The sequence below is a fragment of the Ictidomys tridecemlineatus genome, chromosome 10 (genome assembly GCF_052094955.1).
Source record: "Ictidomys tridecemlineatus isolate mIctTri1 chromosome 10, mIctTri1.hap1, whole genome shotgun sequence".
Lineage (NCBI taxonomy): Eukaryota > Metazoa > Chordata > Mammalia > Rodentia > Sciuridae > Ictidomys > Ictidomys tridecemlineatus.
This window is the reverse complement of record NC_135486.1, coordinates 91,855,485-91,879,407: the sequence shown is the minus strand read 5'-3', so window position 1 is coordinate 91,879,407 and position 23,923 is coordinate 91,855,485. Positions and strand designations below refer to the sequence as shown.

The window sequence follows — 23,923 nt, the reverse complement described above, 5'->3', positions numbered from 1 at the left end:
CTTGATGGCTCCCTTTCTGATAGATACATACCAATGTTTATAGCAGTACAATTCACAATAGCCAAACAATGAAACCAGCCTAGGTGTCCATAAATGAATGAATGGTTTTATCCAGATATGAAGAAGAATGAAATTGTGTCACTTGCAGAAAAATGAACAGAACTTAAGAACATTATATTAAGTGAAATAAGCGAAACTCATAATGTCAAGGCTAATATGTTTTAATTCATAGGTGGAAGCTATATAGAAAAAAGGAAAAAAAAGTGGTTTGTGTGCGTGCACGTGCAGCATCTCAAGAAAATTAAGGCGAGATATGTATAGGAAAGGGACCAGGGGGAGGTAGAAGGTGAGGAAAAGGAGAAATGACACAGAATAATATTGGCCAAATTATAGTTATACTGTGTGCATATAATGAATCCCACTATTATACATAATTATAGTGCACCAATAAAATATAGAAAAAATAAACACTATTCACACTAAAAAATTTAGGAGATAAAAAGTTTGAGGAGATGAAAATGTTAACTAGCACTGAATGTTACACACTGTATGCATGTTTTGAATTATCACAGTGTAGCTCCTATGTTTGTACAGCTACATAAAATCAAAACAAGTATAAATGAACATGGAATGGGAAAAACCAGATATGGGATTGGATTGAGATTATCAGTAAGAACACAGTTTTCAATATATTTTGATGCATATATATATATTCACATACTTTCCCTGATGTGTTCCCTAAGGAAGCTGATGAGCATTGACAACCCCAGGAGCACTATGCATACCTACTACAACTAGTACCCACATGTGGGTAAAAGGAATCAGGGTTTCTAAGTCAAATGGCTGATTCCAGGGCTGAGAAAGAGAAAATCTAAGATAAGTTCGGAATACCTTGTCATCCCAGAAGGTAAGAAAGTACTCAAAGAAAAATGCAGACAGAGCAAAAAGATGTGGAATCAGCTTGAAATTGCTACTAATGGTCAAACCTGGGACATGTGAATAACAAAATAATCCATGTCTTCCCCACTTGTGTGTTGTTCTTATTTTTGGTGTAGAAGAAATGAAAGAAAAACATCATTTGGCAACCATAATAGTAATAATTTGACTCAAGCAAGAATTGTTAATGAGATTCTAATTCTAGTGGGTAAAAATTTCTGAAGTAATTAGACATTTACAGAATCCCAAAATGTTTCCACATGAGATGTTTATGAAATAGAAAAGATAAATGGCAGTTTTAGCAGGAACAAACCTGGAAGACCTCTTAAATAATCAAAGCCATCATTGGCCAATAATGGAATCAATTGACAGTATATCCCTTCATGCATCCCTGTGATTGTATGAATGAGGTCCTCAGATATTTTCTGACACCTGGATGGAGGCTATCTTCAGGTATTATACATTGCCTATACTTTATTAGAGGCTGTTCCAGTTCTTGGCCATGTGGGCTTTCCCAACATGGCTCTTACTTTATCAACCCAGGAGACTGTTACTGCAACAGAAATATTATATATATAAAAAATATTGAATGAAGCCAGGCATGGAGGTGCATACTTGTAATTACACCGAGTGGGAGGCTGAGGCAGGAGGATCTCAAGTTCAAAACTAGCCTCAGCAAAACCAAGGAACTCAGCAATTCAGTGAGATCCTATTTCTAAATAAAATACAAAATAGAGCTGGGGATGTGGCTCAGTGGTCAAGTGCCCTAAGTTCAATCCCAGGTACAAAAAAAAAACAACAACATTTTTTTGTGAATGAATTTCAGAAAATTTCCTGATTGTATTATTATGATAGCCATGAAAGTAATTCCTTGTTTTCAGGAAATACAAGTACTCAGGAATGGAGAGGCATCACTGATAATTCATAGATAATAAAAACTTTTTTAGTTATCTATATTTATAATTTCTAGAAAGACAAGAGGAGAAGGAAGAAGGGATTAATCAAATATAGTAAAATGTTCACATTTAGCAAATGGTATTCTAGAATTCTTTGTACTATTTTTACAAATTTTCCAAAAGTCCAAAATTGTCAAAATAGAACATTTCAAAAGAAACAAATAAGTTTAAAAAATATTATCAAATTATAGCCCACTGATTAAAATAAACCATGAATCCATATTGATAACAGTAAATTAAAAAATTGAAAGTTTGATGAGGAACAGTTTCAAATCATGTCCCACAAAACACTAAATATTACAAAGTGAAAAAAAATTACAGAGGAAAACCCCAGTAGATATGACCTTTAGCAATCAATGTTAACATCACTGATAATGGGAAAATCAAAATTATAGGTTAAATGGTAAGATGCACTGCAAAAATCACAGAATCACTTATTTTTCTCTTGCCAAAAAACATAATGATCTGAGTTTAATCATCATGGAAAAAATCCAACAGAGGGACATTCTACCTTAAAAGATTCAAGGTTATGAATGTGAAGGAAAGACTGAGGAAGTTCCAAACTGAGATTGTCTAAGAAATACTATAACTAAATGTGATTAATCCATGGATCTGAATGGAATCATTTTGGTATAAAGGACACTATGGACAAATAGCAAAAGTTGAAAAGAATCTGATAATTAAATTGTGGAATGGATTAATGTTGTATTGTAGTTATGCAGAATGCTCTGACTTATATGAAACATATACTAAGGTAAAAGGGATGACGGTAATATATCAGCAATTTACTCTTGACTGATTCAGGGGAAAAGTTCTTTGCACTAGAGCTTGGAACATTTTTCCTAATTTTCAGATCATTTCAAAATGTAAATCAAAGATGATTAAACAAACAAATGAAAAAACACAAAGGTCAAAAGTTTTAGGTATATGTGTTTCCATGAGGGAAGAACTATAAGTCAGTGCTTAAAATTATGAAAAAAGTTAAAATCATTTTAGATAGCACTACAATGATTATATTAAAACATTGGCATTGGCTATAGTGCCATTATGTCAACATGATCTGTCAAAATTTTTAGGTTTCTATATAATGATACAAACTGGGAGATACAAAAAAAAACATCATTAAGGTGAGATTTAAGTCCACCAAATTATTAACGACAACCTGGTTGGGTACTATTTAAGCTGCTGGTATTTGAGAAATTTAAGTGTGCAAAACCCAAGAAAGAGTTAAAAATATTATATGAATTTTTATCACATATATGATATAAAAACATTTTCTCCTTCAATAAAGTTTTCATACTTCATATTTATTGGGAAGCAATTAAGATGTTATATAAACAACGTAACAAAGAACAATTTGTCTTTCAGATCATATATTTTTTATTTAAAAATCTCTGCATGTTCTTATGCTTCTGAAAGTAGATCTTGACTTTATTTATTAGTACATCCTAGTGGAGAAACTCTAAAGGATCTAGATTCAAGTTCAGCAGCAGCTGGAGAGAAAAGAAAAGAATTATATTCTCTGTCAGACTTCCTAGAAGATTAAGTACAAGTCAGTAAAACAAAGTTGACAACTTTGATCAATTTTTGTATGAATGAAAAATAAATATGCATGGTGATAGTACAAAATTACTACTAAGTATAATTTGCCCATAGTTGTACACTGAATTAATTAATTATCATTATGGGTAAGTATCAGAGCTTCTGGTTTTTCCATTTTTCATTCACTTATTTAACAACTGGATGCTAAGGTACTTTAACAAGCACTGGAATGACAAGATGAAGATGATACAAGTCACTCCTCGACAATTGTGTAGCATAACGTGAAAAATATGAACAGGCAAGTTCCATACAAAGTCACAGATACTGTTACAGGTACAAAAGAGCACTATTGGAACACAGAAAAAGCACTTAGATACCAGTTTTGTGCCAATATTATAGGCTTTTTGTTAGAGATGGTATGTAAATTGGTATTGAAGGATAAGGAGAAAGTATATCAAAAAGAAGAAAGAAGTACATGCAAACAGCTAAAGTTGAGAAAGAACATTTATAGAATTATAGTGGTTCAGTTTGGCTAAAAGCTAGAGCTGAGTAGGAACAAATGGGAAGAGATAAGGCAGCATAACTTGAAATGAATCAAATTGATTTATGTATTTTTTAATTCCATGCCAAGAAATTTGGAACTTTTTCTGAGGGCTCAAGCAAACTAATGACCTAAGTTCTTCTTGTCAGGTATCTTAATCACAGTGACAGAAAGGTGACTAACAGAATAAAGTTCATTGGATATGTGTAAGAAAAAGTACATAATGTAGAATCTATTAATCAAAGGGATGACACTTGTTATCTATAGTTTACTTCAGAAATGAATTAATCTAAATTTAATTCATAAATTTTGGCAACATACCTTCTGTTACTTCTCTAGTTATATTTTCTTGCAACTCCTGCCAGACCTGAAATAAGCCAAACATTAAGTTTAAGTTAAATTTGAGACACTATTATGAGGATGATATATCACTTAGAAAATGTGGCCTTTGAGACTTTTAGAGATTAGAACCTGAGAATTGCTTTAAAAAAAATCACATGAACACACACACACACACACACACACACACACACGGGGGTATTATTCAGACAAAGAAAAATAAAATCATGCCATTTTCAGGAAAATGGATGAGACATACCATTATGTGTTAAGTAAAATAAGCCAGATTTAGAAAGAACTGCATTTCATATGTGAGAAAAAAAGATGACAAAAAGCATATTAGGGACTATTAGGAAAGGAGAAAGGGATCAGGAAAGGAAAGGCAGTTAAGATCAAAGCATGATATACGCATGTATGAAAATGTTGCAATGAAATCCATTGTTTTGTACAATTAATATGTGCTAATAATTATAATAAAAGTAACATGAAAAAAATTCCTACTTATTTCAAGTTCAGATAATGGAGAATATGTGTGCAATGCTGTTTAGATTACTCTGATAAAATATAATTTATGTTTCAGAAGGGTGATGTTTTATGTTATTAATGTAAGTTAAACTATTCAACTTGTATTTTATAATGAATGTGTTACTTTGTGATTCTTAGAAAAACTGCCTTTTATAAAAGTTGAGTCAGTTTTTAAAATTTAATATATTCTTCCTTAAAATGAACTCTGAATTTGCTACTTTTAGAAAATTAAAAAATCAATATATGTCCTATGCTATTAATTTTTCAGCACAGAACCTTAAATACAAAAATGAAAAAAGTAAAAATATCATAATGTCATGTGAAACCTCTCCTGGCAAAAAATTTAAAATATGCATCTGGATTATGACCCAACATTTCTTTTATTAATATGGACACAAAAATTTAAGAAAGTTTGCTTGAAAAAAAGTAAAAACACAGGTTAAAGCCAGTTTGTTAGGTGGAGGCTAAATTTCACGGAAGGGTAGGAGATATACTAATGTTTAATGTTATGAACGTGGGGAAAACTGCTTCAACAACCAGTCCAATTGAGATCTCAGACTAAAGCAATCATTTATTATAATAATCTTCCTTAAAGTTTGGAAAAAATGCTAGTAAGATAGAACTTCATGAAATGTTAAAACCTTACAAATAAAGAGATGGATAAACAAATTTGGTATTAATGCTAGTTATCACTGTACTTTCTTAAATCATAGTTAAAAAATCATTAAAAGCCTACTGCTTTCTAAAGCATCTTCCAAACCCCACCTCTTTTCTACTATCATTTTAGAGCACAGCAGAAATAATCAAATTCCTAGAAACTCTATACAACACTAAGCATTTTGTAAATTACAACTGTAAAAGTACTCTTTCAAGACATTGTGAAGTGATTATAAAAGACATGTCTTAGGATCTTGAGAGAAGATTGTTTTTATTTCTTTTATAAAGTATAGTATGATGTGGCAAACTAATGCCCCACAAGGAAACCATGTATACCATGAAACTACCAGATTAAATTTAAAAGAAGCTATTCTGAAAATTACCTAGAAATACTGAAAAATAAATATTCCTCCTCCCTTCCTCAATTAAGAGGGGAGAAATAGTTTCACAAAAATCTTCCTTTGTGTGATGTCTACAATTACACACTAATTTATCATTCTTTTATAAAGTAATACATTACCTGAGTTTTCTGGTAAGAACTAATGAGAATATTTTATATTTGAATCAGATTTAACTATTTACATATGCGTTTAGCATTCATTATCTTCTTGTATAAGTAATCTAATTTCATGACTCTGAGTCATTTAAGACACCGATTCGCTCATTTTCCCAGAAAAACACAAGTTAAGGCAGTAAAATGATGAAAATATATCTGCTAGCTAGAATATTATAATTTATATATTAGAAGTCATTTAATTTATTCCATTTTAAGCTATTTTACTACAATCTGCAATGCTGCTTCAGAAACCATAGATTTACTCTTTTGTGATTTTGTTAGGAAATGAAGCCAAATAAAAAAATAAGTTTGAAGTCTCAGGTAACACAAAGCTGTTACCCTTCTGTGCACTAGCAAACTACTGATCAGATCATAAAAGCAAAATCAAAGCTTTAAGCCAATGAGCAGTGATTGAAATGGATATTTTAGTAGTAAAGATAAACAATGAAAACTACTATTTATTTTTATTTTGTTAAATATTTTGGTTTTATAATTTTCCCTCTAGTCAAAAAAGGGTCAAACATTAGACAAATATCTCAAACTGCGTCAAGCATATTTACATTTTCATTTTTTTAAACCAATGCTACAATTGATATAGTTTATCATTCTTGGGACCATTTTTGATCTTCAGAAATGGATTTTTTCTTTTCCTACGAATGAAATCTCATGGTTGGATTAGAAGGTTCCAGTTACATCTCCAGAGGAGATGGGGAATGTGCAGCATTACATGAGATTCTGGGTAGGAAAAACATAATTGATTTTGTGTGATGGTAGTTGCTAAAGGTTGTTGATATTACTGCCAATCAATTATTCAAGTGAAGCAAAATAGACATAAGAGAACTTAATTTTAAAAACTCAAGTATTTGCGTAATGCAGCAATGAACATTTTCTAAGAAATGATATATAGGTTATATAAATAAAATAGCAATTAAGGAATATTCTTGTTTAAGAAAATGAAAAAACCTTCAACTTAGAAACAGAAAATAATCTTTTTAGTGTAACAGATTTATTTCATTCATAAAAAGTATATTACTCAGCACTAAAAAAAGAACAAAATCATGGCATTTACAGGTAAATGGATGGCGTTGGAGAAGATAATGCTAAGTGAAGTTGGCCAATACCCCCCAAAAATGCCCAATGTTTTCTTTGATATAAAGGGGGTGACTCAAAGTGGGGTAGGGAGGGAGAGCATGGGAGGATTAGATTAATTCTAGATAGGGAAGAGGGATGGGAGGGAAAGGTAGGAGTAAGGGGATTAGCAAGGATGGTGGAATGTGATAGGCATCATTATACAAAATACATGTATGAAGATTTGAATTTGGTGCCAACATACCTTTTATACAATCAAAGATAAGAAAAACTGTGGTATATATGTGTATTAAGAATTTAATGCAAAAAAGAGTACATGTATAATGGCATAAGTTGGCATGAACATACTTTATATACAGAGTTAAGAAAAATTATACTCTATATGTGTAAGAAGGATTGTAATGCATTCCACTGTTGTTGTTTATTTAAAAAAATAAATTTAAAAAAGTAAACACCTCAGGTCTGTTTAAATTATAAACATCCATATGTGGTTAAATGTTTGGATATTTTTCACTTATAATTTGGGGTGGTAAACTTGATACAGGAAAACTTTGTGTTGTAAAGCACAGCCAAACAAACATCACTTAGAAAAAAAGCATCTCAAAGTATACCTTTAGTTGTAAGTGATAATATTCATAAATTTCATAGATTTTATAGATTCATAGGTTTCTAAAAATATAATTTACACACAGCTTTTCAAGAGCATTAAAATGTATCAGTTTAGTCCCATTTAATAAATGAAGTTAACACATGAGTATTATTTAAAAATAAAAGCTCTAGGGACTTTAGAAAAAATTTTGAATTTTTTTCTTTCTTCATTAACACAGATTATTTTGACCTTTACTTAACATGCATAAGTCAACTAAATGACTTAGCATTTCATCAAATTAAAAACAAGAATTATATCAGAAATCTGAAAAGAATGGAAAAAAATAAAATAACTAACCCTAGGATTCTGCATGCTTTCATTTGAAGGCCATGGGTTTGAGGTAGGAGCCACTAAATTTCTTCTTGGAGTAAAACTTCTGTCGAATACAAAGCAATCATGATTTATAGTACAATGACACTCAGAGACAGGCCTTGTGCTAAGAGTGCTATGTTGTAAAGATCTGTTGTAGTGTTTCTCTATGAGAAGTTTGGTATTGACCTCCTTTAGCTTCTCATTAGTCCTGAAAAAGACAAATATTTAATATTTCACTTTTCTCTAAATGATTCCAAAATAATTTGCATTTAAAAAATATTGCTATAAGAATGAATAGCATTTCCCATTAAACAGTGTTTTTTAAATTTCTTTTAAATTGTAGATGGACACAATACCTTCATTTTATTTATTTATTTTTATGTGGTGCTGAGGATGGAACCCAATGCCTAATATGTATGAGGCAAGCGCTCTGCCACTGAGCCACAATCCTAGCCCCTTAAACAGTGTTTTAACACTGAAAATGTGTCACAACATACCTACTGTATACAATTATAGATTTCTAAAGAAGTACATATACTTCTAGGGAGATTTCTAAAGCAAACAAATGAAGAGAAATGGTGCATTGATGTGTGGCTCAATAGGTAATGCTGCTGCCTTCTGGAAGGATTCTGGCTCTACCTATGACATTCTGGAGCATGCCATTAGAAATAAAAGGTAACCATGTGAGGTGTAACTATGTGATGAATGTGTTAATGTGCTTGAGAATAACAGTCATGTCAGTATACATAAACATATTAAAACATGTACTCAAATGGACACAATTAAAAAGTAAAACTGAAAAAAAAGCTAGAAATACTTGTAAACCAGTTTAGGGATTTACTAAAACATCCCTTAAAGGCATTTTTCATGTCTTTTCTTTTACCATTGGTACATTTCATCCATTATCTTGGAGAAACTAAGCATCTGGCCTTGAGGTATGATTCAGAGCATCAAAAGCTAGAGGAGATAGGTGAGTTGGTGATCAGAAAGAACTAAGGTAGCTCCTAAAGAAATTAACTGATTGCTATCAAGGCATCAGAGGGGGGACTAGCCATTTCTGTTTTTGATATAGTCTTTCATACTGACAAAGAAACTATTTTTATCACTTTGCCAACTAAATACCTCCTAATCCCTGTTTCAATATTTTTCTATATCACAAATATGTCTTTATGAAGAATAGAATAACTAAAAAGAACAGTTTGTCTGCAGGCATCTAGTGATAACACCAAATATCCCAATCAAATTAATTTACCAAGTGTCAGAATGCATTCAGAGGACCAGTATTATAGTAGTACTTGACCTTTTGGGTTTAAGTAGTAATCTTCAAGAACACAGTTAAATTTGTTAATATTTCTATTTAAGGGAGTACTGACAAGAAAATTTGTGATAATATAACTGTATTAATTACAAAAACTTCAAAAATGTTTAGCTGAAAGATCAGGTTAACTCTATAAGACTATTAAGGCTGGTGGTGGGGAGACAGTAATTAGAGAACTGCAAATTAAAACTACTCTAAGATTTCATCTCATGCCAGTCAGAATGGCAGCTATTAAGAATACAAATAACCATAAGTGTTGGTGATATGGGGAAAAAGGCACACTCACACATTGCTGGTGGGACTGAAAATTGGTGCAGCCAATCTGGAAAGCAGTATGGAGAAAACTTGGAATGGAACCACCATTTGACCCAGTTATCCCACTCCCTGGTCTATACCCAAAGGACTTAAAAACAGCATACTATAATAATGCAGCCATATCAGTGTTCATAGCAGCTCAATTCACAATTGCTAAACTGTGGAAGGAATCTAGATGCCCTTTGATAGATGAATGGATGAAGAAACTGTGGTATATATGCACAATGGGATATTACTCAGCAATAAAAGAGAATAAAATTATGGCATTTGCAGGTACATGGATGGAGTTAGAGAAGATAATGTTAAGCAAAGTAAGCCAATCCTAAAAAACTAAAGGCCAAATGTTCTCTCTGATAAGTGGACACTGATCCATAATGGGGGTGGGGGAGCACATGGGGAAAATGGAGGAACTTTGATTACACAAAGGGGAGTGGGTAAGAGGGCAGGAAAGATGGTGGAATGAGATGAAATCATTACCCTAGGTACATGTAAGAATGCACATATGGTGCAATGCTACATTGTGTGCAAACAGAGAAATGAAAAGTTGTACATAACGAATCAAAATGCATTCTGTTGCATTATAGACCTAATTAAAATAAATAAATAAATAAATAAATAGAAAAACAAACAAAACAAAGTATGAGTTGGGGTGGGAAACTACCCAATCTAGCATTTTAAAGGCAAGTTGATTTACTACTATTATTTCCCCAAATTATATTATATAGTTTAGTTTCACATCCTACTAATCTCGTGAATTTGTCTCACTAAAATTATATTCAAATGAACTTAATTTATTTTCTATGATTCTGTGTTTTGACTTACTTGTCTAGTTCATCTGACAATGATTTTGTAATTTGGAATCCTTCTAGACAGATTTCCTGATATATTCCCAGTTGTTTTCTATTAGAATCTTCTTGAGTTCTCATTTTAAACAGTTCAGATTCCAGATGTTTAATTCGGAGTTCCATCTGGCCTTTTATTGAAGCACTATTATTTTCTCTTATCTGCTGTAAGTGTTGAGATTCTGCCTGTGTCTAAAGCAAATTTAAAGGATATAGTTTTACAAATAATTATAAACCAAATAACTGTTATTTGTATCCCTTCGGGGTTTTTTTCCCTTTCAGTGTTGGAACCCAGAACCTTGCTTATGCTGAGCTGGTGCTTTAACACTGAGCTACAGTCTCAGTCCACTGTTTCCATTAGTAATTTAAAATATGTGAAAAAAGATGCCGAATTTAAAATATCTATTATAAATAAATAAGTATGTTAAATCTGAATTATTAAAAAAACAAGTCATTTCTTTTTGCAGTTCTGGAAATTAAATCCAGGGTCTCCTATATGCTAGGCAGGTGTTCTACTACTGAGCAACATCTGTAGCTCATAATAGACAACTCAAAAATTTAAAAAGTTGAACAATGAAATTTAAGATTCATTTAAGAATAGGATATAATTTGTACATCACATTTTTTCTTTTCCCTCTAATGATCTTGTTTTATGCCAATTATTCTTAAAAATCAAATGATTATCTAGTGAGAATCATTATTCTGAAAGCTCCAGTTATAATAGGATTGAAACAAACATATTTAGAGGGAGAATAAAATGTCATCTTCCTTCTACAAATTTGGAAGACAAATTGTTATAAGGGAGGTAGAGGAAACACATCCGATGCGTATATCCAAAAGAAAATTGTAGTGAAATAAACTTAAAGCACATTAAAGATAAATTAACCTGTAAAAATAGATTGATTTGTTCTAATTTTTCTTCTAAATCTTGTCTTGCTCTTTTTTGAACTTCTTTTTCATACTGTTTTACTTGATCATGTTTTATCATATTCTTTTCAATATGGCTTTTGAGTCTTTCTACTTTTTGTTCCAACTTTTTTTTATTCTTCTCTAGTTTTTCATATTCTTTTTGTATAGATTTCATAGATAATAACTCCTGCAAAAAATATATTTTTTAAAAAATCTAGAAGTAGATATTTTAAAGATGCAATTTCCAATTTACTGTAATATCATTAATCTGATTGAATAAAATAATATAGTTTGATAATGAAGGAAGCAGACTGAGCATAGTCAAACACAAAATTAACAACAAATTTTGACATAAATTCAGTTGCAATAAAACATAATCTTTATTAGACTCTTAGAATGTGGTCCCTTAAGTTACTCAGAAAATTAAGAAAGTTAAAATCACTAGGAATCACAAAAATGTATTCTTTATACTCATCATTTTGTCAACAAAACATCTATATTTGATTTTAAACTTTTATTTTTCTATGACTGTTTTATGTCTCTACTTCTTAAAATGACTAAGTTAGTTCTTAGAAGAGAGTCTTTTACCCTTGCCCCAACTTCACTCCTCATAATTTCTAAAGATGTTTTTGGGACATCATATTAAGTTATCTAGGCCTGTATCAAAAGTGACTCCCAGAATAAGACTTTGAGAATAAGTCTCTAATTAATAAATCTTGTAAATATGGATTCTAAGGTCAACAGCTTTTTTGAAGTGCAAGTGTTTTAAATTAATTTTAATTGCATTTCAAGAAGTAATTGTCCCCAGTAAAGAGCAATGCTATTTCTCAGTTTAAAAGTTTAGTTAGTTACATGAACTGTGCATTTTTTGGAACAAAAATGACAGAATTAAAGAACATTATCCTGTAATCTTCTGATTCTTTCCACAAATTAGGAAGCATGTTAAACAGTAATTAATATTTGGTGGTAGCATTTAGCCAAAAATTGGAAGCACTCTAAGGTCTTTCCACTTCTCAATAATAGAAATGAAACACTGATATATAACATACTGAGTTGAGAAGAACTACTTTTCTTTGGACACAATGATTATTTAGAGTAGCAGTTTTATAACATGTATATACTTTCTTTAAAATTTATCCTGTGAAATCTACTCTCTTGAGAATGAGGCCCTAGGAACTGCTTTCTAGTGAACAGAATTTGATGGAACTGCCCTATGTCTTCTTAGGTAAGAAAACGGAATATAGCTTCCTCCTGACTCTCTCTAAGGAAACTTGCCCTTATGATCAAGCTCTCACATTATGAGGAAACCGAACTACATGAGAGTCTTCATGTAGGTAGTCTAGATGATGGCCCTGCTACAGGCCAGCTTCAATGGCTAACTTCTGATTGGGCCTCACTGAGTCTTAATTAAACTGCATATTATGAACAAAATAGATGTTGTTTTGAAATATTAAATTTTGAGGTGGTTTATTATACATCAATAACTGGCAGAGATACTGAAACTATATGAGTTGCTGCCATTAAAAAAAAAATAGAACACGTAAGATGCCTTTGGACCAGGAGGTACGTGGAAGCAGAAATAACCTAGAAAAGAAAAAAAGCCAAAAGGGCTTCAAAGAAGCTGTTAGTGGAAGCCCTAGTGTATTGTCATCATACTTTGGGAAAAATTTTAAAAGAAAATTATCTTTAAAAATCTAGAGACTCATTCCTTTATTTGTAAATATATTATTTCTCCTATGTTCATGAGTAATATGTGATCATTTTATAAACCTGATGCCAATAAAGACACACTTAAAAAATAGTGGCTTTTCTTCAAGTAGTTTAAATTGGTATACACTTTCTTCATTATTTTTTCTGGAATTTAAATTGCCAAAGTTTGTTTAAAATAGAAGTTTTTACACATTAGTATTAATGAAAAAATTTTAGCGAGTGGTTATATTTATATTTTAGTTCAAGATGAACTAGAAACATTCCATTAAGAATGATATCCAAGTTTATTAAAATCATATTTTACTAAGAATTTTTTTTGTAAATTCTCATTTGATTTCCATTTACATTTTTGATTTTCACTTGACTTTGGAATTAAAAAAGTATTCTCATTCTTTGCAAGCATTCTCCCAGAAGTTTAAATTTTTTCTTTGCTCTTATCCTTTTCTTTGTAAAGTTTAAGTCTTCTCCATGATATACAAAAACACAACTTTTCCCTGGTTCTTGTGGCTTTCCTATCATTCTGTATTTCCCCTTCCATTAGACTCTAATGTTCTTTAATACATGGTCTCAGCTACAGATCTATTTTTTATTACTTAGTATCTTCTTTTACACAAACTCTGTTTTCAATTCTATAATTCCTATAAAAATTATCTGAGGTTCATCCAGGATCTTTTTAAAGTCTACTTTGCTTTATTGCCCAGGAGCAACTGCTAATGATGACCATACCCTCCCTGCTTTGTTCCTCTAGCTCCACTGCATTGCTAAAAGTAGCAGCCCCTTGTGTGTATTCCTGTCCCTTTCTATTTCTCTTTGGAAATGCTCTTGGAGTTCCTTAACATTCAAGGTTTCAACTCAGATTACCTAATCCACATTTACAGCCTTCACCTCTTTTTTTCTCCCTTTTGTTGTACTGAGAATAGAACTCAGAATCTTTGTGTGAGGCAAGTGCTCCACAACTGAGTTATATCCATAGCCCTTTTTAGCCTAAGCTGGTCTCAAATTTGTGATCCTCCTGCTTTCATCTCTGGTGTAGCTGGGATTAAATGTGTGTGCTATCATGCTTGGCTCCTCACCTCTTTACCAAGGTCATATATACTTTTATTTCTTCCTTCTAGTTCACTTCTCATAGACCTCATAATGGCCTCATAAACCATTACTTGGTATGGATTATTTCTGTAAATAGCTAATCTCACACATATTATGTTGATTCTTAGTGGCATTACTTTGATTGTATCTAATCTTGGGATTGGGAATGACTCACCTATAGGATGCTGACCAGCATATTTGTCTTGTTTTTATTTTATAATGTTTCAGTGAAATTTTTCATATTGCCTAAAATATTACTATATACTAGTACTTAATAAAAACTCTTTTTCAGTGCCAGGTGTGGTGGTGCATGCCTGTAATTCCAGCAGCTCATTAAGTGCCCCTGAGTTCAACGCCCGGTACCAAAAAAAAAAAAAAAATTCCTTTTCATTATGAAAAAAATTGATGGAGACTAACTTACCAAATTTGCACTAAACAGGTTTTTCTGAAGCTGTTCATTTTTCTCTGCTTGCTTTTTTATTATAACTTTTAACTTGGAATTTTTAAGTTCAAGCCTAAAATGTATATTTACAATAATTATTATCATAGACCAATCTTGAAAATATATAATTTCTAAACAACATCTGAAAGAGTAATTATATAAATTCTTTAAAATTTGCAAAGTAGTTGATTTGGTAATTGTCTCATCTATATAATTTTTCTGGATGTGTTTTATATAATGTGCAAAATTTATGGAAAATGTGCAAAAATTATGCACTTCTTTTCTTTATTTTTGTGGTGCTGAGAATCAAACCCAGGATTTGAATATATGAAAATCACATGCTCTACCATTGAGCTATACTACCAATCCTAAGTTATGTATTTAAAGATAAAAATTTTCCCTCGATTCACACAGATTTATTCATTATCATAACTGATAAAATTTTCATAATATACTGCTTATTTGTCCTATAAATACTCAAGTTTTTTTTGAATTCTGCTTTAAATTGCACTTTTGTAGGCGATCTTTCATCTTTTCAGCACATCGTACAGCCTCTGTGTGTTGATTCTGTGCTTCTTGCAACTAAAATGTGGAATGAAAAAAATCGTCTTTACTGATAATCTAGTACAAATCTGCCCATTCTGTTTTTGTGCTAAGATTTTACTGGAACTTAGGTATATCCCTTCATACACACTATTTATGGCTATTTTTGTGCTGGAACTGCAGAGTTAACAGAGTTGCTGCAACAGGGATGTTATGCGTCACAAAGCCTAAAATAATATCACCTGGCTCTTTACAGAAAAAGTGTATCAACCCATGCTGTAGGAAACATATTATTTTTGTTTTAAATTATGTTTTATCAGATACTCAAAAATTCAGTAAAATGGGGAAAAGCAGTAAATTTCCTAAGGAATAGCATTTAAATTTTTGTATTCTAAGCACCACTTCATCAACTATAATTTTTAAAAAATCATATAGATAAATGATGACAAATACTATAGCATTAATATTATTATTGTATTTCATAGTACAATAAAATTTGATATTTTAGGTATGCCAATGGAAGAGGTCTTCTATACAAGTTGTACCAAATAATTCATCACACCATTGAAAGTGGAAGCAAACCAGGATAATGAAGCCTGAATACATCCACAGTACTTCTTAAATCTTTCATTAATACCATCTGCCAATAGTATTTTTGTCCACTTATAATAGTTTATAGCTTACTTTCTCTCAGTAGACACTGATCATGTAGTATGGTGTACATATAACCTTCTGAATTAAGCAGTATATAACTGTCATGACAATCAGATGCAGTCTAAAATCACTGGCTTGAAAATACTGGCCTCTGTTTCTAAATTAAAGTTTTGAATTAATTCATTCCTAGCATCTATTTATATTGGGCTGCTAGAGCAAGCACTCTGATGAGCAAATTAAGGTTGTGTGGTATGGTATATCAGAAAAGCTGTAGCCAGAAATTTTCAGCTGGTCAAATGCTATAAATCTAAAATTTCCAGTTCTGGTTACACGATGAGCAAAGGTAAATCTAGATTTTTTTCCATAGCTATGAAAAATGTGAGAATTTGATAGAACAATTCTCCTCTATTAGATTAAGTGCTTTTAGTTTTATATTTAATTGCTTAATATGTAGTTGTAATAAAAATCTAATAAGGTTTTATTTATTATGGCAATGTCTCAAAAATTATTGATTAAGTACTTAATTTTATCTTAAGTAAAAATATTTTCAATGTATTCAAGGATAGATAACATGCATATTATATACTCAGACAAGATTATCTGTCCTGCAAAAAAATAATAATGTAAAATTAAGGACTAAATTGTTCTGTAGATTATTGCTGAAAATGATAACATCAATGAGTTAGAACAAAGAAAGCACTGAGTAAAACAGCAAATTGTCAACCAGTTCTGAATAAATGAGGTCAGTTAAATAAAAACTTAAGAGACAGAAAGGGGACAGCCTGAGTTAGGCAGAGAGACAATGAAATCAGCACAATTAACTTGGAGGATAAAATCCAATGGCAGAGGAATAAAAACACGTTCATGCAAAAACTTGTAAATCAATGTTCATGGTAGCATTTAGCCAAAAATTGGAAGCAATCTAAGATCTTTCTACTTCTCAATAATAGAAATGAAGCACTGATATTTGCTATAATACATACAAATCCTGAAAACATGTGAAGTTAAAGTATCCGGTCAAAAAGGACTAAATACTTTTGATGGACTCTGTTTATGTGGAGAATAGGAAAATTATATGGACAAAAAGACAGACTGGTAGTTTCCTATAACTGGGGAAGAAAAAGGGACTAAGTGGTGACATTTAAGGGATTTGGGATTTCTATTCAAGGTGATGAAATGTTCTAAAATTGACTGTGGTGATGGTTACACAATTATATGAATAAATAGCAAACACTGAATGTACTGTATGGTATGTTCATTATATTTCAACAAAATTTCTTTAAAGATGCAATGGCAATATCTAGATAATTTTCTTAATTCTCTCTTTTGGATATAATAAATACATTTCTGTGCTTTCATAATATGTCTAAAAGGACATAAAGAAATGCCTGACTTTTCAAGTAGTTTTAAAATTAACTCAAACATCCAAATTTGAGAAAAGTATAATGGTTTTTCTGTACAAGTTATCTTGCAATCTATGAAATAAATATATACAGATCTGGGGCCAGGGATATGGATCAGTGGTAGAGTGCTCGCCTAGCATGTGCATGGACTTGGGTTTCATCCCCTATAGTAGAAACACCACAACAAAAACTTTGGGCTGGGAATGTAGTGTAGTGGAAGAACAATTGCTGAAGCATATACTATGGTATATCACTGCTTTCAAAAGCTCTCCATGCTGAAATAGGAGATTACTTGAAATAAACTTACTTTTCTCAAAAGTGACAAAGTAACATCCAAAATATGGTCTCTGCTGGGTATACTTTTTCTCCTTACTTTATAGTAGTATACTTCCTCCTTACTTAGGAGTAGCAAATCTCCCCATTAACATAACAGGGGAGTGAAATCACTGCCAACAACTACAACACCTACTGTTAGTAGCAAGGGTTTTGCAATTATAGAAAAATAATTAATTCCTATGAACAATATTAAAAGCCTTTTCCTTAGACCAAGACATTGTTCAAATAATTAGTTGACTGTTATAGACTAATAGAAATGAATTAAGAACATTACTTTATTCAATGGGCTAAAAATGCCACTACCCTACCCCCAAATATATGTATTATGTCTATAAATATATGATTTAAAAATTCTCTGTATTTTCCATGATGTGTATAGCTGGTTTTAAAAATATGCCATATGCAAATACATGTATATATATATTTGAAAATAATTAAGAAAATACCTCAGAACTCATTTTCTCTTGCGTCGTTTCTATCTCCTTTTGTTTGCAAAGAATCCCATCTTGTAATATTCTGACATTCTCTTTTTGAGAAAGTTGCCTTTGGATGTCATTTCGTTCCTCTAAAACCTAGGGATACATTTCATTAAGTTTTTGGTCTTATACCATTGTGGGGGATAGTTTAAAAACTTAAATGAAAGCAGAATCTTAAAAAAATGTTAAAAGGAAGTTATTAAAGCACACGGCCTTTTATCCCACATAAATTACTCAAATGATAACTGATAAATAACAGCAACATTATTCAAGGATCAAAATAGTTCTTAAATACAGGCAGAGATAACATTATGAAATAAAATTTTCTTTACAAAAAGTTTAGTTTCAAAGCCAGGTTGTATTTTAACATAAAAATGCTTAAATTAATTATTTGTTAGTGATTAATCTCAACTTACCTTCCATACGTTTATTCAGAAAACATATGCTAAGCACCTAGGAGATGCTAAGATTTACAAATAAATAATTTTATCCATATATTACAATTTATTTAGGTTAAATTAATATTTTGTTTTCAACTTTAATAATAGAGTCATGTGTTGGATGACAATGTTTTGATCAACAACCAGTTTTGATCAAGAATGGTAATACTTCAAAAATATATTGCCTTGTGATGTGGTAGATATCTTAATTTCATGTAAACATATCCTTATGATGTTTGCATAATGATGAAACTGCTGAAGAACACATTTCTCAGATAATATCTCTGTTAAGTGATGTATGACTATATATATATGTATGTGTGTGTGTGTATATATATATATGTGTATATATATATATGTGTGTGTGTATATATATATGTATATATATATGTAATTAAGGGGACATTGTAAGTGATATTAATGAAATAAAGTTAGAGATAAAAAATTTTACCATAGATTAATTTACCTGATTCAAATTCTTTCTTACTGTCTTCAACTCCATATCTAATGTTCTAAGAGATATTTTAAGCTGTTGTTTCACTTCAACTTCTTTATTATATTGCTCTTGTTTTTCTCTTAACTGTTCCTCTATTTTTTCATAAAGCCAATCAGTATTTTTTCTCTTCTCCTGTTCTTGTTTTAAGGTAAATCTGCAGTTAAATATAGTTATCTTAAAATTTATTTTGTTAGAAAACAAAAAGTTCATTTTGTGATCTGGCTTTTCACATGCTGATTTATTATCTTAATAAGATTTCTATGTTCTTGAATATTTTCCTTTCTAGTTCTTGTGTTTTTAATTTCTCATTTCAATTTTTTTCCAAAGGATACACAAACTTGAAAGTTAATAATGGAAAAAAAGCCTGAAATTTGGTGAATGTTAATTACTAGCAACTCTGGTAAATGTTATGTAAAAGAAATTTTGAAATTATTCAGTCAAGTTATATATTGAAAATTATCTTTTGTACACAGTCATGATTATTCCTCAATTAAAACAGATTTAAAGTTAATTATTCTTTAAAGTTATTGTTTACAGACATTCCTATATATTCATGAGAAATAAAATTTTATCTTCATGAAGCATTATAGGTATCCCCCCAAATGATTTACAGTGTACACATGTTTTTCATACCATATCTATCTATCTCTCTCTCTATATATGTATACACACACACACACACACACACACACACATTATGAGAAGCCAACACTAGTCTAAGGAGTCTAATAACTGTTATCATACTTTTTATATTTCTTTTTCTGTAACACTTTCAACTTATCTTGCTGATAATTATTTATTTTATAAAATTGATTTGTAATAAGACAGGATCTAATAATTAATTGAATAATAATGAGTAATATGTTCTCTAGACATAAGAGTTTGGATTAATTTTGTTAAAAATTTTGCAAGAGAGATGTTGAATTAACTAGCTGGTAATCACTTTCATTTTACTTTTTATTTCATATATGTTAAGAATAAAATCACAGCTGGGGGTCAAGCTCAGTGATATAGTATTTGCCTAGAATGCATAAAGTCCTTGGTTCAATCCTCAGCAAAATAGCATATGTGCATGTACACAAACACGCACACATACCCCAAAAAACCCAAACCAAAAAAATTGTATAAATCACAGATTTTTTTCTGGATCGAGAAAAAATGGTTATTTGCCACTGCTGGTGGCACTATAAATTAACATGAACTTCCTTGAAGAAAATACAGAAATATTGATCAAAGATCCTTTTGAAAAATTTATGAACTTTAGCCAAATAATTTTATATTAAATTTATTCAAAATAAATCATTAGAAATATAGACAATTATTAATTTAAATGATGTTCCTTACAACCATATTTGCAATACAAAAAAAAAAAAATTAAAAAATCAGAGTTCTTCTCACTAAATAAGTAGTGAAATTTTTCTACTGTTGTATCCCATATAGCCATTAAAATTGTAACTTGGAATAATATTCCTTTAATTATTAGAAGTATTTATACTGAAAAATTGATTTCCAATGTTTCATAGTCCACAAGATTGAGACATTTTCTCCCCTACAAACCCTAGAAGGAGTAATTATAAAAACTCCTCTACATATCTGTAGTATAAAGGAAATTGTTCAAACATTTCTTTAAAAAAACAAATTAAACAAACAAAAACTAGGCTATCATACCTTAGATTGCAAAGCTCTTGTTCCTGTTCTACTTTTTCATGCTCTAAGTGTGATTTCACTTCTTTTGTTTCTGAGAGCTCCTTTTGCAATCCAGTGACCTTATTTTCCACTTTTAAAATTTTTGCTTTAAGTAGTTTACAGTGATTTTTTTTAAGTTTTATTAATCTTTTAAATGAATGAACTGCATCACAGATTTTTAATAGACTAACAGAATCTGTATCAGGGAGAAGAAAAAGATAGAAATAAAACATATGAGTATTTTTTGTGAATAAAGGACTTCATTTTTACAATTGCTCATTCATATATTGAACTAATGTGTACTGAGGGCCGACAGTATGGAACACATTATATTAAAGCTCTGCAGACAAAACATATGACTCTACTCTGTTTTATCTTAAAGTCTACTGAAGAAGAATGACAAAGAAAATGACCAATATAAATTAAGATATATGCTGTAAGCAAATAGAGTTCTAGGATCACATCAGGGAACTGGATCTCTACCTGGCCTGGGAAAATATCCCTGAGGAAGGGATGGCTATCATGATAAATGAAGGATGAGGAGGAGAAAGCAGTTAGGCAAAGGATGAGGAAGAGAATTCTAGCCAATCTATAGCTGAGGATTTTGGCAATCTGCTTCTAGTCCAAATGGAGTAATAGGCAGTACTGATTTCCATTTCAAAATCAAAACAGACAAAATACCTTAAATAATAAATTTTAAGATGACAGACTTGAAGAAAATGATACCTGAGTAGACAGGATACAAAGGAAGCAAGCCTTTCTAATATCTTAGCTTTCTGCTCTGACAGTTTTCAGGCCATGACACAATGAGAAGAAACTGAGTCCACTTGACCAGACTCAAGCAGAGGGGCTAAAGCTGAGAGTCTGGTAAAACAAGTCAGATAGAGATCACAGGACATAACACTAAAGATGAGAGAGCAGAGCCTGGTGCAGTGGTGCACTCCTGTAATCCCAGTGGTTCAGAAGCCTGAGGCAGGAGGAACTTGAGTTCAAAGACAACCTCAGCAAAAGCAGGGCATTAAGCAACTCAGTGGAGCCCTATCTCTAAATAAAATACAAAATAGGGCTGGGAATGTGCTCAGAGATCACGGACCCCTGAGTTCAATCTCCAGTACCGCCCCGCCCCCCCCCCAAAAAAAGGAGAGAGTAAAAGCACTGAGAAGAGCCCTGGAGATCTGCAGAGGGTCCACCTTGAATATTTAGCAGAGTAACAAAGAATGCATTTGTGCCAGGAAATTGAGACTGAGGGAAAAAAACAACTGAAAAACTTGGAGGAAACTGTGCCTGTGCTCACATAATGCCAGGAAGAGAGCCCATTGCCATCAGCCAGGCTGCACATTTCCACAGGAAATGGATAAAGTAATAAGAAAGGCAAACCTCAGCAGTGAGGAATCCATTCTAGGATGAGCCCTGCTCTGGTACACCTAACAAATGACAAAAACAAGACCAGGAAGGATCAAGCTGTTTGTAAGTAACTAAACTGTAAATCAAAATAAATTTCAAAAAAAAAATTGAGGCATGAATAATATGTTTTAAAGCCAGATTACATTTGTAGAGAATGCAACAAGTGTGGTGGCAGACAAACCTAACTATAGCTGACTTTGAACAATATGGTTGAAACTGTGTAGGTCACTGATATGAGCACTTATTTTTCTTTTGGAGGTTTGAGATAATTTGAAAAAAGTTTCAGACAAACCACATAATCTAGAAGTATTGAAAAAAACTAAGAAAAGTTATGTCAGGAATACATAAAACATATGTAGTTGTAGATAATGGTCTGTTTTATCATTTATTATAATTAGATATATACAAATTTACTATAAAAAGTTAAAATTTATCAAATTTATGCACACAAGCAGACTATATCTGGTATAAACGTCAAGAGAAAAGTAAAAAAAAATTAAGATGTTGGATAACTGTACTACTGTAATAATTCATAGCCACCTCCGTTGCTACCAGGGAGCTCAAGTGTGTCAAGTATCTGCTTATTCACAATGATAAAAGGCTCAATTAACTAAGGTAACATACAAGCCTGCATGATTGTGCATCTAATAACAGTTTCAAAATACATGAGGCAAAACTGATAGAACTTCCAAAAGAAATAGAGAAATCACAAGTATCATCTGAGATTTCAATATCTCTTATTCAATAAGTGATAGAACAAGTAGGCAGAAAATCAGCAAGAATATAGCATTCTTGAACACTATTCTTCTTAACAAAATAGAACATGTTTTAAGACCATGCAATAAATCTTTGTAAATGGATTAAGTAAAAATGATTTAAGCTATGAAAAAAAATATATGTATATGGTTGTGTCCTCGAATATGCTGTTTTTAAGTCCTTTGGGTATAAAACAAGGAGTGGGGTAGCTGGTTCAAATGGTGGTTCCATTCCTGGTTTTCCAAGGATTCTTCATACTGCTTTCCATTATTGGCTATACCAATTTGCATTCCTGCCAGCATTGTATGAGTGTGCCTTTCCCCCCACAACCTCGCCAACACTTATTGTTGTTTGTATTCTTGATAGCTGTCATTCTGACTGAAGTGAGATGAAATCTTTGACTAATTTTTAAAATTATTTTTTATTTGTTTTAATTAGTTATAATGATAGTACAATGCACTTATATACTTTGATATATCATACATAGATGTGATATAATTTCTCATTTTTCTGAGTGTACATATTGTAGAATCATATTGGTCATACAGTCACATATATACATAAAGTAATAATGTCTGTTCTTTGAGTAATTTTGATTTGTATTTTTCTAATTGTTAGAGATGTTGAATATTTTTTCTTATATTTGTTGATTGATTGTATATCATCATCTTCTGAGAAGTGTCTCTTCAGTTCCTTCACCCTTTTATTGATTGGGTTATTTGTTTTTTGGTCTTAAAATTTTTAGAGTTCTTTATATATCCTAGAGATTAGTGCTGTATCTGATGTGCGTGTGGTAAAAATTTGCTCCCAAGATGTAGGCTCTCTATTCACTTCACAGATTGTTTCTTTTACTTAGAAGAAGCTTTTGGGTTTGAAGCCATCCCATTTATTGATTCTTGATTTTAATTCTTGCACTATAGGAGGCTTATTAAGGAAGTCGGGGGCCTAATCTGACATGATGGAGATTTAGGTCTACTTTTTCTTCTAATGGCATAGTTTCTCTGA

General features: G+C 31.4%; 1 protein-coding gene across 1 annotated transcript in view; it reads right to left on the bottom strand.

Moving 5' to 3' along the window:
* Nucleotides 1-3,178: 3,178 nt before the first annotated feature.
* LOC106145063 (ankyrin repeat domain-containing protein 26) overlaps nt 3,179-23,923 on the bottom strand; it is a 29,804-nt gene continuing 9,059 nt past the window's right edge. The window contains exons 2-8 of the mRNA XM_078023432.1: nt 20,741-20,954; nt 19,043-19,226; nt 18,107-18,232; nt 10,558-10,769; nt 8,088-8,310; nt 4,297-4,342; nt 3,179-3,385 (exon numbers count right to left, since the gene is read on the bottom strand). Coding sequence (XP_077879558.1) covers nt 3,324-3,385; nt 4,297-4,342; nt 8,088-8,310; nt 10,558-10,769; nt 18,107-18,232; nt 19,043-19,226; nt 20,741-20,954 — 1,067 coding nt within the window. The 3' untranslated portion in view covers nt 3,179-3,323. The remainder of the gene's footprint in view (nt 3,386-4,296; nt 4,343-8,087; nt 8,311-10,557; nt 10,770-18,106; nt 18,233-19,042; nt 19,227-20,740; nt 20,955-23,923) is intronic.